Source organism: Botryllus schlosseri, chromosome 5 (assembly GCF_051294905.1).
Source record: "Botryllus schlosseri isolate E-star chromosome 5, Bs_hap1, whole genome shotgun sequence".
Lineage (NCBI taxonomy): Eukaryota > Metazoa > Chordata > Ascidiacea > Stolidobranchia > Styelidae > Botryllus > Botryllus schlosseri.
The window spans coordinates 227,076-237,968 of NC_137240.1; the positions used below are offsets into that span (position 1 = coordinate 227,076).

Genomic DNA, 10,893 nt, shown 5'->3' on the forward strand with positions numbered 1-10,893 from the left:
GAAATATTTGATATGGGCGACAATGCGGTGTGGGCGGAGCCAGAGTTCGCCAACTAGAAAATTTGAGGCTTTCCAAAATTAGATCACCATTACCTACTCATAAAAACTTCTGATTAGAAGGAAATACAGCGAAAATTTTATTAAATCGGAGTTCGTTCCCATCAGCAAGAGGATGGTAATGTTTGTACAGCCAGCTTGGCTTGTATCGCACGATTCGGTTCTCTCGTAGCATTTTCAGGAAAACTAGCAGTTGGAGTAGAATTGGATTACCAGCATTTCGCTCTAATCAGACAACTGGGATTGCCTAATTGTCTGAGTCTATTCGACGGACACCAATCAGATTTTGCAGGTAACGTTGATATATTTCCAAGCAAACCGAATTACAGAAGATAAAAGCTGCAGGGGTCTCATGTGAGAACAACCCGTTGCAAAACTTCGCTACATTTCCCGTTGATCTTGACCGTGAACTTATCATCGGCCCTCGTTTCTCCGATATTGACGCATGCGATCGGAATGGATAGTTCATGAGCACGCACAACGAAACGATAACCAGACCAGACGTGTAGGGAAGTGCCGAGGACCAACATGGAATCGCAAGAAGCCAGGATGCTGAAAGCTCTCTCCACCTGGAATGAGAGAGAGTCTGTTTACTTCATCAACCATGAAATACAGAAGGCAATTTTAACAACCGAGCAACCAGATTTGCAAAAACTACCAATCTAGTTATTTGACGATAACTGACTACTGGTATTTTCCAGTTGTTCGAGTTCTATTTCGAGCTACAGATTATGAAAAGTGAGTAGTTCCGGTTCTAGTTATGAGGTTTTAATAATGAGTAGTTCTAGTTCTAGTTACACAATTTGAAAATCTAGTTCTAGTTCTAGTTGAGGACTTAGTAAATACAGTAATTCGTACAAGTCTGAATTTGAAACAAACCGCTTTTAAAAATCCGCAACTAATCAACTGGAATACATCTGACTAGTATAATCCGAAGCAACTCATTCATTTTTTTTTAAATGCACGTCTAGAACTACTCGCTATTCAAAATTCACAATTGGAAGTAGTAGAACCGCTATATTGGTAGTTTGTACAAGTCTGTTCAAATTGCATTCTCCCCCGAACCTTAATTCTCCGCACATTATCTCCAAAGAAAACAACATCCGGCTTCAACCTCCCTCCGCATTTCTCACATGCCGCGACACGGAACTTTTCCACGTCTTCTTCTCGAATGAACTCATCTGCGTCTGGGCCGACGCCGGACGACAAAGACGACCAGTCCCGATTGTATTCGTCGAGACGGCTTTGCAAATGTTCACGCGACGTCGTATCTCCGCAGTCCAGACAGATTACTCTGAGAATGACTATATGAGGGAATTGGTCGTTCGGTCGCCAGTAACACTGGGCTGGGCACAATGATTCGAGCACTCAAATCTGAATCAAGTATTCATTCTAATGATACGAGCAGAGTTGTGGAAGATAATTTTTAAGTACTGACATTATCACACGTCTTGCAAGTAGGCGTGTGATAGTTTTGATTCCATTTTCTACTGTGGAAGCCGTGAAACCTCGATTGGTTGTGTCGCGGCACACGAAACATGGAGTGCAAAGATACTCATCTTAGCGTAGGGTGGCCATATTTCTGTGACCCCAATTCCGTACGCTCTTTAGCACCCACTAGCGCACATTGTCTGTCAGTATGACATCACAGTAGCAAAGCGTTGCTTGTAGACCAGTGGTGGTCACGAACAAGATTCAGGAGTATGTGGCTGTGTGTTGTGTAACCAGGACTGAAACCACATTTTTTCAGCCCCTTCCTGCCAAAACAAACAATGATTTTGGGCCCACCATGAGTAATCGATGGAACTTCCTGGGGTGCTTGCTGTATGCATCCGGTCGTTAAATTTTTTGAATGATGTCTGTCAATAATATTGATTCTTCCATATAACTATATAGTTTGATCCTATCTCCGCCACATGATCAGAGTTAGCGGTAGAGCTGGTGGAAGATAATGACTTCGAAAATACAGGGAGCGCAATTGTACCTCGTTAAGTCATGTTCATGTCACACCGATAAGATTGTCAGCCTTACGCCGGTGCGCACCACGGAGCTTTATAAACACCCCACATCCAGTGGTTTCCAACTGTTTATGGTTGCGACTCCATCTCCAATTTGAAAATGTTCCGTGGCCCAGATCAAAATTTGACAAGCTGATTAGTAAAAGAAGTCAGCACCACCAGACTTACTCATGGGTTATTTTGGAAGCTGATTACGTCCAACATCTTCGCGAACCCCAGAATAAAGACAAACAACCCGCACATTTGAAACCACTATCTTTGAATAAAGCATTTGAACGGCCTTAACCATCTCTAGGAATATACCGTTCTCCTATAATTGCGATTACAATTAGGCTTATTTCAGTAAATGTACGTTATTTATATTTCATTGCAGTTTTGCGAGGGTGACAGTAAATCGCGCGGAGTGCGAAGAAAAATATCATTTAGCATATATACTCCCTAAAATATCGTTATTATGTTGAGTTACGAAAAAATCATGGACATACGTCATGCCTTCAAAATTCCAGAGATTTAGGCATATTTTAAAAATTCCTCCCGGACGCAAGTTTGAACAGTGAAATTCCGGACATGTCCGGGAAATTCCGTACATATGGAAACCCTATCTTAGAGGAAATAACATATCGTGAAGTCGTGATCAACAGAATTGCCATAGCATGCAATGAAATAGGTATGGTCGAAAAAACACCAAATTATCTTTATGTAATGCGGTGTTGGCATAAATGATACATATTTGAACTTTCCACTTCCATAACACTGTTATAAAGCCATATTGAGCGATAGTGGTATACTCGACTCGAAGCCTAATACTCGATTCACAATCACAATCACTCAGGCACTTGGTTTTGCCCAGCCTAACCCCTCCCCCAAATACGTTAATACATACCGTACTACGCAATAGATACGTTGAACTACTCAAGTAACACCTTAAATATATAGCCAAGTAGGAGTACCAAAACTAGGTGGAATGGAAGTAGAGATTGAAATGCCTGCAAGGCACTCAGGGTAACTACTTTCTAAAATATTCAGCCAAACCTAAAGTTTTGAGGTTATCAGTAGGCCTACAATATTGATACATCACTTCCACAATAATAATAGTTCTGACATTTCTGACGCCAAATTCAGTTGTAATTAGTCATTCAAACCTGCTCAGACAGCCATGAAGTTCGGTCAAACTCGTAGTACCTGCACGTGCGTGCAAGGCATCTACATTTTGTGTGACTGTCCAATACACGCGACCACTGCGTTCCCATTCGACGAGTGTACGGTGAATTGAGTTGGGTTGGTGGAGTGCAAATCGGCGCCAACCGACGTAATTGCGAGCCCAATACCTCTGCCTGCCCTTGTTATCTTTAATGAAGTCGGAATGTTGCATCGGTCTGTGGTTGACTCTGAAAGAATCATTTCAGTAAGGCCGGGCAACAGACTTGAACAAATACCTAATCCAGTTAGTTCACAGTCAACTGACCACTGTTTTTTTTAGTACTAGTTCGAGTTGAGAGTTTTTAGGAGTGAATAGTTCTAGTGGTAATTGACACATTAGATCCATTTCTAAATGGTTTGAAAAGTGAGCAGAAGAAACTTTCAATTCTAATTAAAATTATGCTTTTCCAGAGAATGCTACAGGAGAACTGTATCGTGCGAAATGAGCCAAGCTCGGTGTACAGACAGTTGCCATTCTCGTGCTTCTGAGAACTCAGATTTGATAAGAGCTGAACTTAATTTTTGTTGTATTTCTTTTTAATTCGGAATTGAACGCAATTTCCAAGTTTTTGAGGATGAGTAATTCTAATTCTATTCTAAATTGGAAAAACTGTAGTTAATATTCTAGTTCTAATCTAATTTAGCAAAAATGTAGATCAGCTTCTTGGAGGGACAGAACTTCAATATACAATTGAATAGTATATTCATATTGAAATGAACCCGAATATTTTCGGCTGACACTCGTCAGGGGTAATCGTCAGCAACTAGTCGAGAATTCAAAAGAAAAGAACAACGTATATCAACAATCGTATCACAAAATATGACGTCACCAGCATGAAATGTCAAATGTTACGAGAATGTTCAATGTACTATTTTTAGATGATACACTAACTCTTTCTGTTGACACAGCCTTGGCTGGTGTATCTTGATAAAAGTCGACTCCAAAAATGTAGATGAATAATACTAATTGTAATCCAATTTGGAAAAGCTGAAAATTTGTAGCTTTTCAACTCTGCCTGAGTGAATGGGATAGGTCATTAATTCAATGCCATTCCAGCAGTAGAAATACATGAAATACAATTATTTATCAGGTAAAATTCAATACGGTAATATTCACATCATTTCACTACCTGTCATAGAGGCCGACTTCTTTCGAACGGTAATCCGGTATTCCTGATTCAGTCGATATTCCGGCTCCGGTAAGTACAAAGATGCGGGATCTCCCGTTTATGAAAGCTTCAAGTTCCTTGACGTCATTTTTTGACACTGGCTTTGATTTTGGAACGTAGCTGTTCAGTCTGATAATAGTAGCATCGGGTCAGGTCTACTTTCTTATCCACAAAGATCACAAATCATGGATCCCTTTGAACATTCCATCATGTGATATATAATTATATATACATAACCGCAAGAAATGCAGCTACAGAATTCGCTTTCAGATGATATATAATTTCTAATAAAATAGTATGATTTTATTTTCAAGATGAGACATTTTGTTTCTGCTTATCATTAGACTGCAGTTAATATTTGCAAAGACGGATGACGGTTGCACAATAATTTAGCTAAATTTGAACAAAAACTTTGGGGGGACTGGAATCGGTGTCCTGTGCTCACACTGTGATTCATTTTTGAATTATTTTTCATGTAATTACTTTGACTTGGAAAATCATCGCTGCTCACCTGATATATCAGAATAAACGGCCAGGGGGGTCCGCAACAGTCCAAAAGGGGCCCGGGAAGACAAAAAGGTTGAGAACCACTGGTTCAGTGGGTAACTATAGGCCGAGGATTGAGAGAAGGTAGCCTACTTGCTCATTCATTTCGACATCCTCCTATCTGTTCATGACATCGCAATTCACAGCGTGTCTCGGATTGTACGTATGTCTTGACTTGAACGGATAACGGAAAATAATAACAGAACCGACGATCATTAACGATTACGTACCAACCTATTTTTATCGACTTGGACGGTCTCCATAGATGACGAAATCGCGCATTCGCGGGCTAGCAGACGGGGCAGCAAATGTCTCTGTCCCATTCTACGACCGACGCAAATCATACCGCTACTCTTCTGAATTCCAAATTACTACACCCTCCTTCCTAAGGCTCCTATCCTGTTATTATATCGCAATCGTGTGGTGTTTTGGTGCGATTAAATTACAATGAAACGAATGAGCGACTAACATGATTCAATTACGCTTTTAGGGGAAGTAGGCCAGCCCGTGATATTTCCCAGCGATATTATAATCGTGGAAAACTGCTTTCCATGTTATAATAATAATAATTACGTAACACCGATGTTTGCGGACTAAAGCGATTGATTTATGATGCACACGAACCGGATGTATCAGAAAGTGTCGCACTGAAAAAGACTGCATGATTCATATTTTGCCATCCAATCATGATGTTCTAACACTAAAACTCTATCAGCATGTTCTTAAAGTCAACTGACAGGCAGTACGCGTTGCTAGATGGTTATTCTGGGCTATTTTCTATCGACGGCTAAGACCTGCTACTCCTATCACAACCGTAATAATCCACCTTCGTCCGAACCAACTTCCGTCCGAATTTACTTGCAAATTACTGTAATTTTCCTCTGATCAAGACATGCAATGTAGAATGCCATTCTCACGAGCCAACGCGATGTAATAAAAATAGTTGACGGAGTCGAAATGACCCCATCTATCAATCTCACGACCGAACGATCGAATGACAGGGTATGGAGTGGGGATATGAAACGGTTTTCGACGGGGATATATAGTCTGGCTTTTTATTTTAAAAAAATAACCCAGCCAGCAGCTCATGAAACCCTAGCAGTTGCTTTATAATTAGTACACAATGGTCAGATATGATAAGGTTCAGTGATTTGATAAATATGCGCTTCTGTTGCTTAGGTAACTGATTGCCCGCCGTTACTTTTAGTTTGCAGTTGGTTTATACCGAAGTAACAATGGATATGTTATTAGATTATCCCGAGTATGCCATAGGGTATTCTATTGGCGTCCTCGTATTTGGTCTTTTTACTCATAAAGCTATAAAGTGGTTCAGACCAAAAGATACCGAAGACGAGCCCCTTCAAAGTAACTCACAGAATGGTTTACTCGCTGACATGGTATGGAATTTGTTTAACTATAACGGACCATAAAATCTGCAGTAACTGCAAATACCGTGTATTATCATACAATACATTCTAACTACTATTGTGTCATAAAACCTGCCGTCATTTCAGGTTTCAATCGTCTTTTATAGTCATTTTCTTATTCAAAAACACATACCGGTAGGGTTGCGACACTCAAATGGAAAGATAGTGATGCGTGAGATTGACTTGATGAATTCAACAAGAAAACACTCACACTTGAGCATGTGTCCGAAATACTTGATATTTACATATTGAGTCCAATCCAGGGGGTTCTTAAACTTTTTTGATCGCAGACCCCTTAAAGTGTCCAAGTGTTATAATTCGAGTACTGGCATGATTTTAGTCAGCCCTAGTTGGCGTCAATTTGGCTCAATTATATTTGGAACAGATCTTGCCTTCAAAGTGTGTGAAACGACGAACTTCCATTTTCCAAACTGGATCGCACAGCAGCATTGTCTCCATCACAGAGCCTCCCACGTCGTCTAGCTGGCGACCGGTTCTTGTTTTTGCGAACAAGAAAAGTGGTGCGAATCAAGGAGATATTGTTTTGAGACAATGCCGAAGGTTACTCAACCCCATTCAGGTATTTTCCAGGATTCCATTATTTCATGGGACAATATTTATTAGGCAGACTTGTACAAGCTACCAATCTAGTTTGTTGATCGTTAAATAACTACTGTTATTTTAGCAGTTCTAGTTCGAGTAGTGGATTTTGAAAAAATGAGTATAGTTGCAGCTCTAGTTCTGGCTGCGCATTTAAACAACTATAACAACTAGAAAACACGTGACGTCGTTTGGCGTGTATCGTGGGTGTTTTGTTGTGTGAGAAAGAGAGAGTCTTTATTTTCATCCAACCAAAATACGTAACACACGGCAGTGATGGAGGTACAGAAAATATGCATGCACATGTGATATTCTAGCAGAGGTTGGGTTTTGGGGCTCTAAACTCGTCACATTTCAGATTTGCACTGACGTTCATGAAGCGATCCAATGACGATAAAATAAAAATGAATGAGATGCTCGGGAATCGAATCTATAGTTGGCTGTGTTTTAATTAGTTTGTTGCGGATTTCAAGGGTCGGTAGTTTTAATTTTAGTTGGATATTTAGAAAAGTGAGTAGTTCTGGTGGGGAGTTTTGAAAAATGAGTAGGTCTAGTTCTAGTTGCTTATTTTTTATATACAGTAGTTTGTGCAAAGTCCATCAATGAGTCGTTCATCCCAGGTGCATGATTTGAACGACAACGACCCTTCGTTGACACTGATGTTGAGTCGGTTCCTTCCGGGGACACAGTTTGTGATCGTTATTTGTGGCGGAGACGGGACGGTGAACTGGATTCTGACTGTCATCGATTCACTAAATCTGCCCATTCAGCCACTCATTGCTGTGATGCCAATTGGAACTGGGAATGATCTTTCCAATATGCTCGGATGGGGTTACACTTTTCACGACGACTCCGTTGAAGAGTTCTTAACAGCCCTGCGTGACGCATCCACGATTATGATTGATCGTTGGAGAATTGACATTCGCCCAAGTAGAAGAAGTTTCATGTCGTTAGCTGACTATACGAAACAAATTTTCATCACAAATTACTTTTCAATTGGATGCGACGCGTTGACCGCTCTTAAGTTTCACGAAGAACGCGAGAGAAAACCGGGGATTTTCACAGCAAGAATTTTAAACCGTGTATTCTACGCGGGATACATCGTCATGGATACTTTGGAGAAGAATTGTAAGAACTTGCATCGAGAAACCGAACTGTTCTTGGATAATGAGAAAGTGGATTTGCCAGAGTTAGAAGGCATTATGTTTCTAAACATCCCTTTTTGGGGTGGCGGTTGCCAGATCTGGGACGAAAAGCTGCAGAACGCGTCACAATGGAAGTCACTGGATCCTTGCGACGGAAAGATCGAAGTCATCGGGTTATCCTCGAGTTTCCATATGGCTCAGATTTTGGCACATATGGCCGAACCCATCCGACTGGGTCAAGCAGAACAAGTGAAACTAATTATTAAATGTCACGTCCCGGCTCAATCGGACGGCGAGCCCTGGCAGCAGGAACCTTGTTGCATAGAAATTGAACCCGGTAAAAAGGTGAAGTTAATGCGCCGGGCCACAGACAATTGATAATTAAAATATATCTGTTTTAAATTTATTTACGGATTCCTTTTCCTAGTTTCTCCGTATGGAATTTGTTTTTAATTGTCTTATCGAGAAATGTGAAACATTTGATTAGCAACATCCTCGACCTTATCCATATCCTCTATGAATAAATATATATCAGTGGTTCTGAAACTGGTGCGATCTTTGCCTTTAGAGTTCTCCTCTCTTGCGTATATAGATTGAAAACACATCAGGTTCTTCTAAAAGTGAGCCAATTAGATAACGTGATATTCAGTAAAGTAGTGATTAGGTATAGTGGCCCGTTAAGTAAGTCCATGTAGAAAACACCAAATTACATCGTAAGTTTTTGACCTAGTTAGTTTTATTTCGCAGAAGCATTTTGAGTAAATGAAGAAAATGTTCTTGCATGTGAACTCTTCAAATATTTCCCCCTAATATAAATTTATCAAGCTACGCCCTTAACTAGTCTCTATATGAAAAACCAATTTTATTTTATTCATACTTGAACCCGCCTTTGAAATCGCGGTGCAGCAGAAACGTACCGAACTCAATGTCTTTGATTCCACAAATTATTGTACAGGCGTATGATAGCAGGAATCAAATGGCGCGTGCCTGTAGGCAGTCGCAACATGCAAATGATTCGGCATCTCGTACGCGCGACATATGCTACCGTCGTGTCGTCGAATATATTAAGTCATGTCATGAATTTTCCACAGTCGGGCCATGTTTATAACTTTCTTCACATTTTATACGCGTGAAAGATTCCGTGCTTCCAATGCACATCCGATCATCCACAATGATTCAGGTTATTATCTTCTTGCTGTGCTTGTGCAGATGCAAGAGCATAATAATGATATATTATTTTCATCAAATCAAATCACCACAAGGAGATGAACCAAACTGAACTGAACTGAATAGCAGCCGAACACAGAGATGATGTTCTGTAATATATATATATTACATAGAAAGAGAGAGAGATCATTTATTTCGTAAAGAAATGTAAAAGACACAATGATATATATCAATAATACGGCTATATCAATAATGATTTAATTCACAAAATGAGATCATTTTTATATTTGTCAAAGTGACATTAGATTGTATTTACGACCCGATATGGCTGAAGAATTCGATGCTGGAGTTGCCCTTACATATTCAGAAGCAATATTAATCTATTTCTTCCTACATAGTTAAGTAGAAAAACAAAACGAGCAAAGCAACAAATACAGGAATATATATATATAAGAGAGCAACACTATAAATGAAGGAAAATGGCCTTCCTTGTGTTTATAAAATAACAATTCGACCCGAGTACGCAGTGTTGATATCATTGTAATATAAGAACCAAAACAACAATAGCAATTACCATGAAAACATGCATTTACTTAGAGCGGTTGCCAGTAAATTCGGCCCTCGGTAAATTCGGCCAGTGAATTCGGCCCTCGGTCACTTCGGCCTTCGGTAAATTCGGCCTTCGGTAAATTCGGCCCCCGGTAAATTCGGCCAGGGCCAGGGTAACAATAACAGTTACAATAACATTACCTAACCTTAACCCTAACCTAATCCTAACCCTAACCTAACCCTAATCCTAACCTAACCCTAATCATAACCCTAACCTAACCCTAACCCTAATCATAACCCTAACCCTAATCCTAACCCTAAGCTAACCCTAACCCTAACCCTAAGCTAACCCTAATCCTAACCCTAACCTAATCCTAACCCTAAGCTCCTAATCACTTGATAATAATATAATTGTGTAATATAATTCACATTAATAGTTGGTAATACAATTTTACACAAAATTCTCCGAGGGCCGAATTTATCGATTGAATTCGGTGGTCAGTAAATTCGGCCCCGTAAATATCCGCGATATCTCCCGTGACTGTACGATATACGCATACCCTGACCTTCAAATCACTCGATAATAAAATAATTATGTAATTCATTCACATTAATAGTTGGTAATACATTTTTATACAAAATTCTCCGGGGGACGAATTTACCGAGTAAATTCGGCCATCGGTAAATTCGGCCCCGTGAATATCCGCGCTATCTCCCACGATTAGGCGATCTACGCATACCCTGACATCCATATCACATAATAATAGTATAATTATTTAATTAATCCATGTTAACGGTTGGAAATACATTTTAATACAATATTCTCGGAGGGCCGAATTTACCGAGGTCATGGGCCGAATTCACTGGCCGAATTTACCGAGGGCCGAATTTACTGGCAACCACTTAGAGCAGGGGTCGGCAACCTTTTGCTAGACGCGGGCCAAATTTCGGGTGTACAACCTTTTGGCGGGCCGGATTTTTTCTTAGTACTATATTTTACGCTCACTTCGGTATA

At 40.1% G+C, this 10,893-nt stretch overlaps 2 protein-coding genes across 2 annotated transcripts; one reads left to right on the forward strand and one right to left on the reverse strand.

The window, feature by feature from the left end:
- Positions 1 to 341: 341 nt before the first annotated feature.
- LOC145438483 (NAD-dependent protein lipoamidase sirtuin-4, mitochondrial-like) lies at positions 342 to 5,557 on the reverse strand. Its single transcript, XM_080315813.1, has 5 exons — positions 5,225 to 5,557; positions 4,406 to 4,573; positions 3,218 to 3,463; positions 1,123 to 1,351; positions 342 to 626 (listed from the first exon to the last, which is right to left on the reverse strand). The coding sequence occupies exons 1-5, from the start codon at positions 5,332 to 5,334 to the stop codon at positions 408 to 410; spliced, it is 972 nt and encodes a 323-aa protein (XP_080171939.1). The 5' UTR covers positions 5,335 to 5,557; the 3' UTR covers positions 342 to 407.
- A 619-nt stretch (positions 5,558 to 6,176) lies between these two features.
- LOC145438482 (diacylglycerol kinase epsilon-like) lies at positions 6,177 to 8,708 on the forward strand. The gene is made up of 3 exons (XM_080315812.1): positions 6,177 to 6,387; positions 6,803 to 6,997; positions 7,638 to 8,708. Exons 1-3 carry the CDS (start codon positions 6,226 to 6,228, stop codon positions 8,538 to 8,540), a joined length of 1,260 nt encoding a protein of 419 aa, XP_080171938.1. The 5' UTR covers positions 6,177 to 6,225; the 3' UTR covers positions 8,541 to 8,708.
- Positions 8,709 to 10,893: the final 2,185 nt, after the last annotated feature.

Bases quoted from the DNA above. Each gene is read 5' to 3' on its own strand.
- LOC145438483 (XM_080315813.1), bottom strand. From the start codon at position 5,334: ATGATTTGCGTCGGTCGTAGAATGGGACAGAGACATTTGCTGCCCCGT. The intron at 4,574-5,224 runs GTTGGTACGTAA...TACTATTATCAG, and splicing joins GTCCAAGTCGATAAAAATAG to ACTGAACAGCTACGTTCCAA. The intron at 3,464-4,405 runs GTAGTGAAATGA...TGATTCTTTCAG, and splicing joins GAAGTCGGCCTCTATGACAG to AGTCAACCACAGACCGATGC.
- LOC145438482 (XM_080315812.1), top strand. From the start codon at position 6,226: ATGGATATGTTATTAGATTATCCCGAGTATGCCATAGGGTATTCTATT. The intron at 6,388-6,802 runs GTATGGAATTTG...TATTTGGAACAG, and splicing joins ATGGTTTACTCGCTGACATG to ATCTTGCCTTCAAAGTGTGT. The intron at 6,998-7,637 runs GTATTTTCCAGG...CGTTCATCCCAG, and splicing joins GGTTACTCAACCCCATTCAG to GTGCATGATTTGAACGACAA.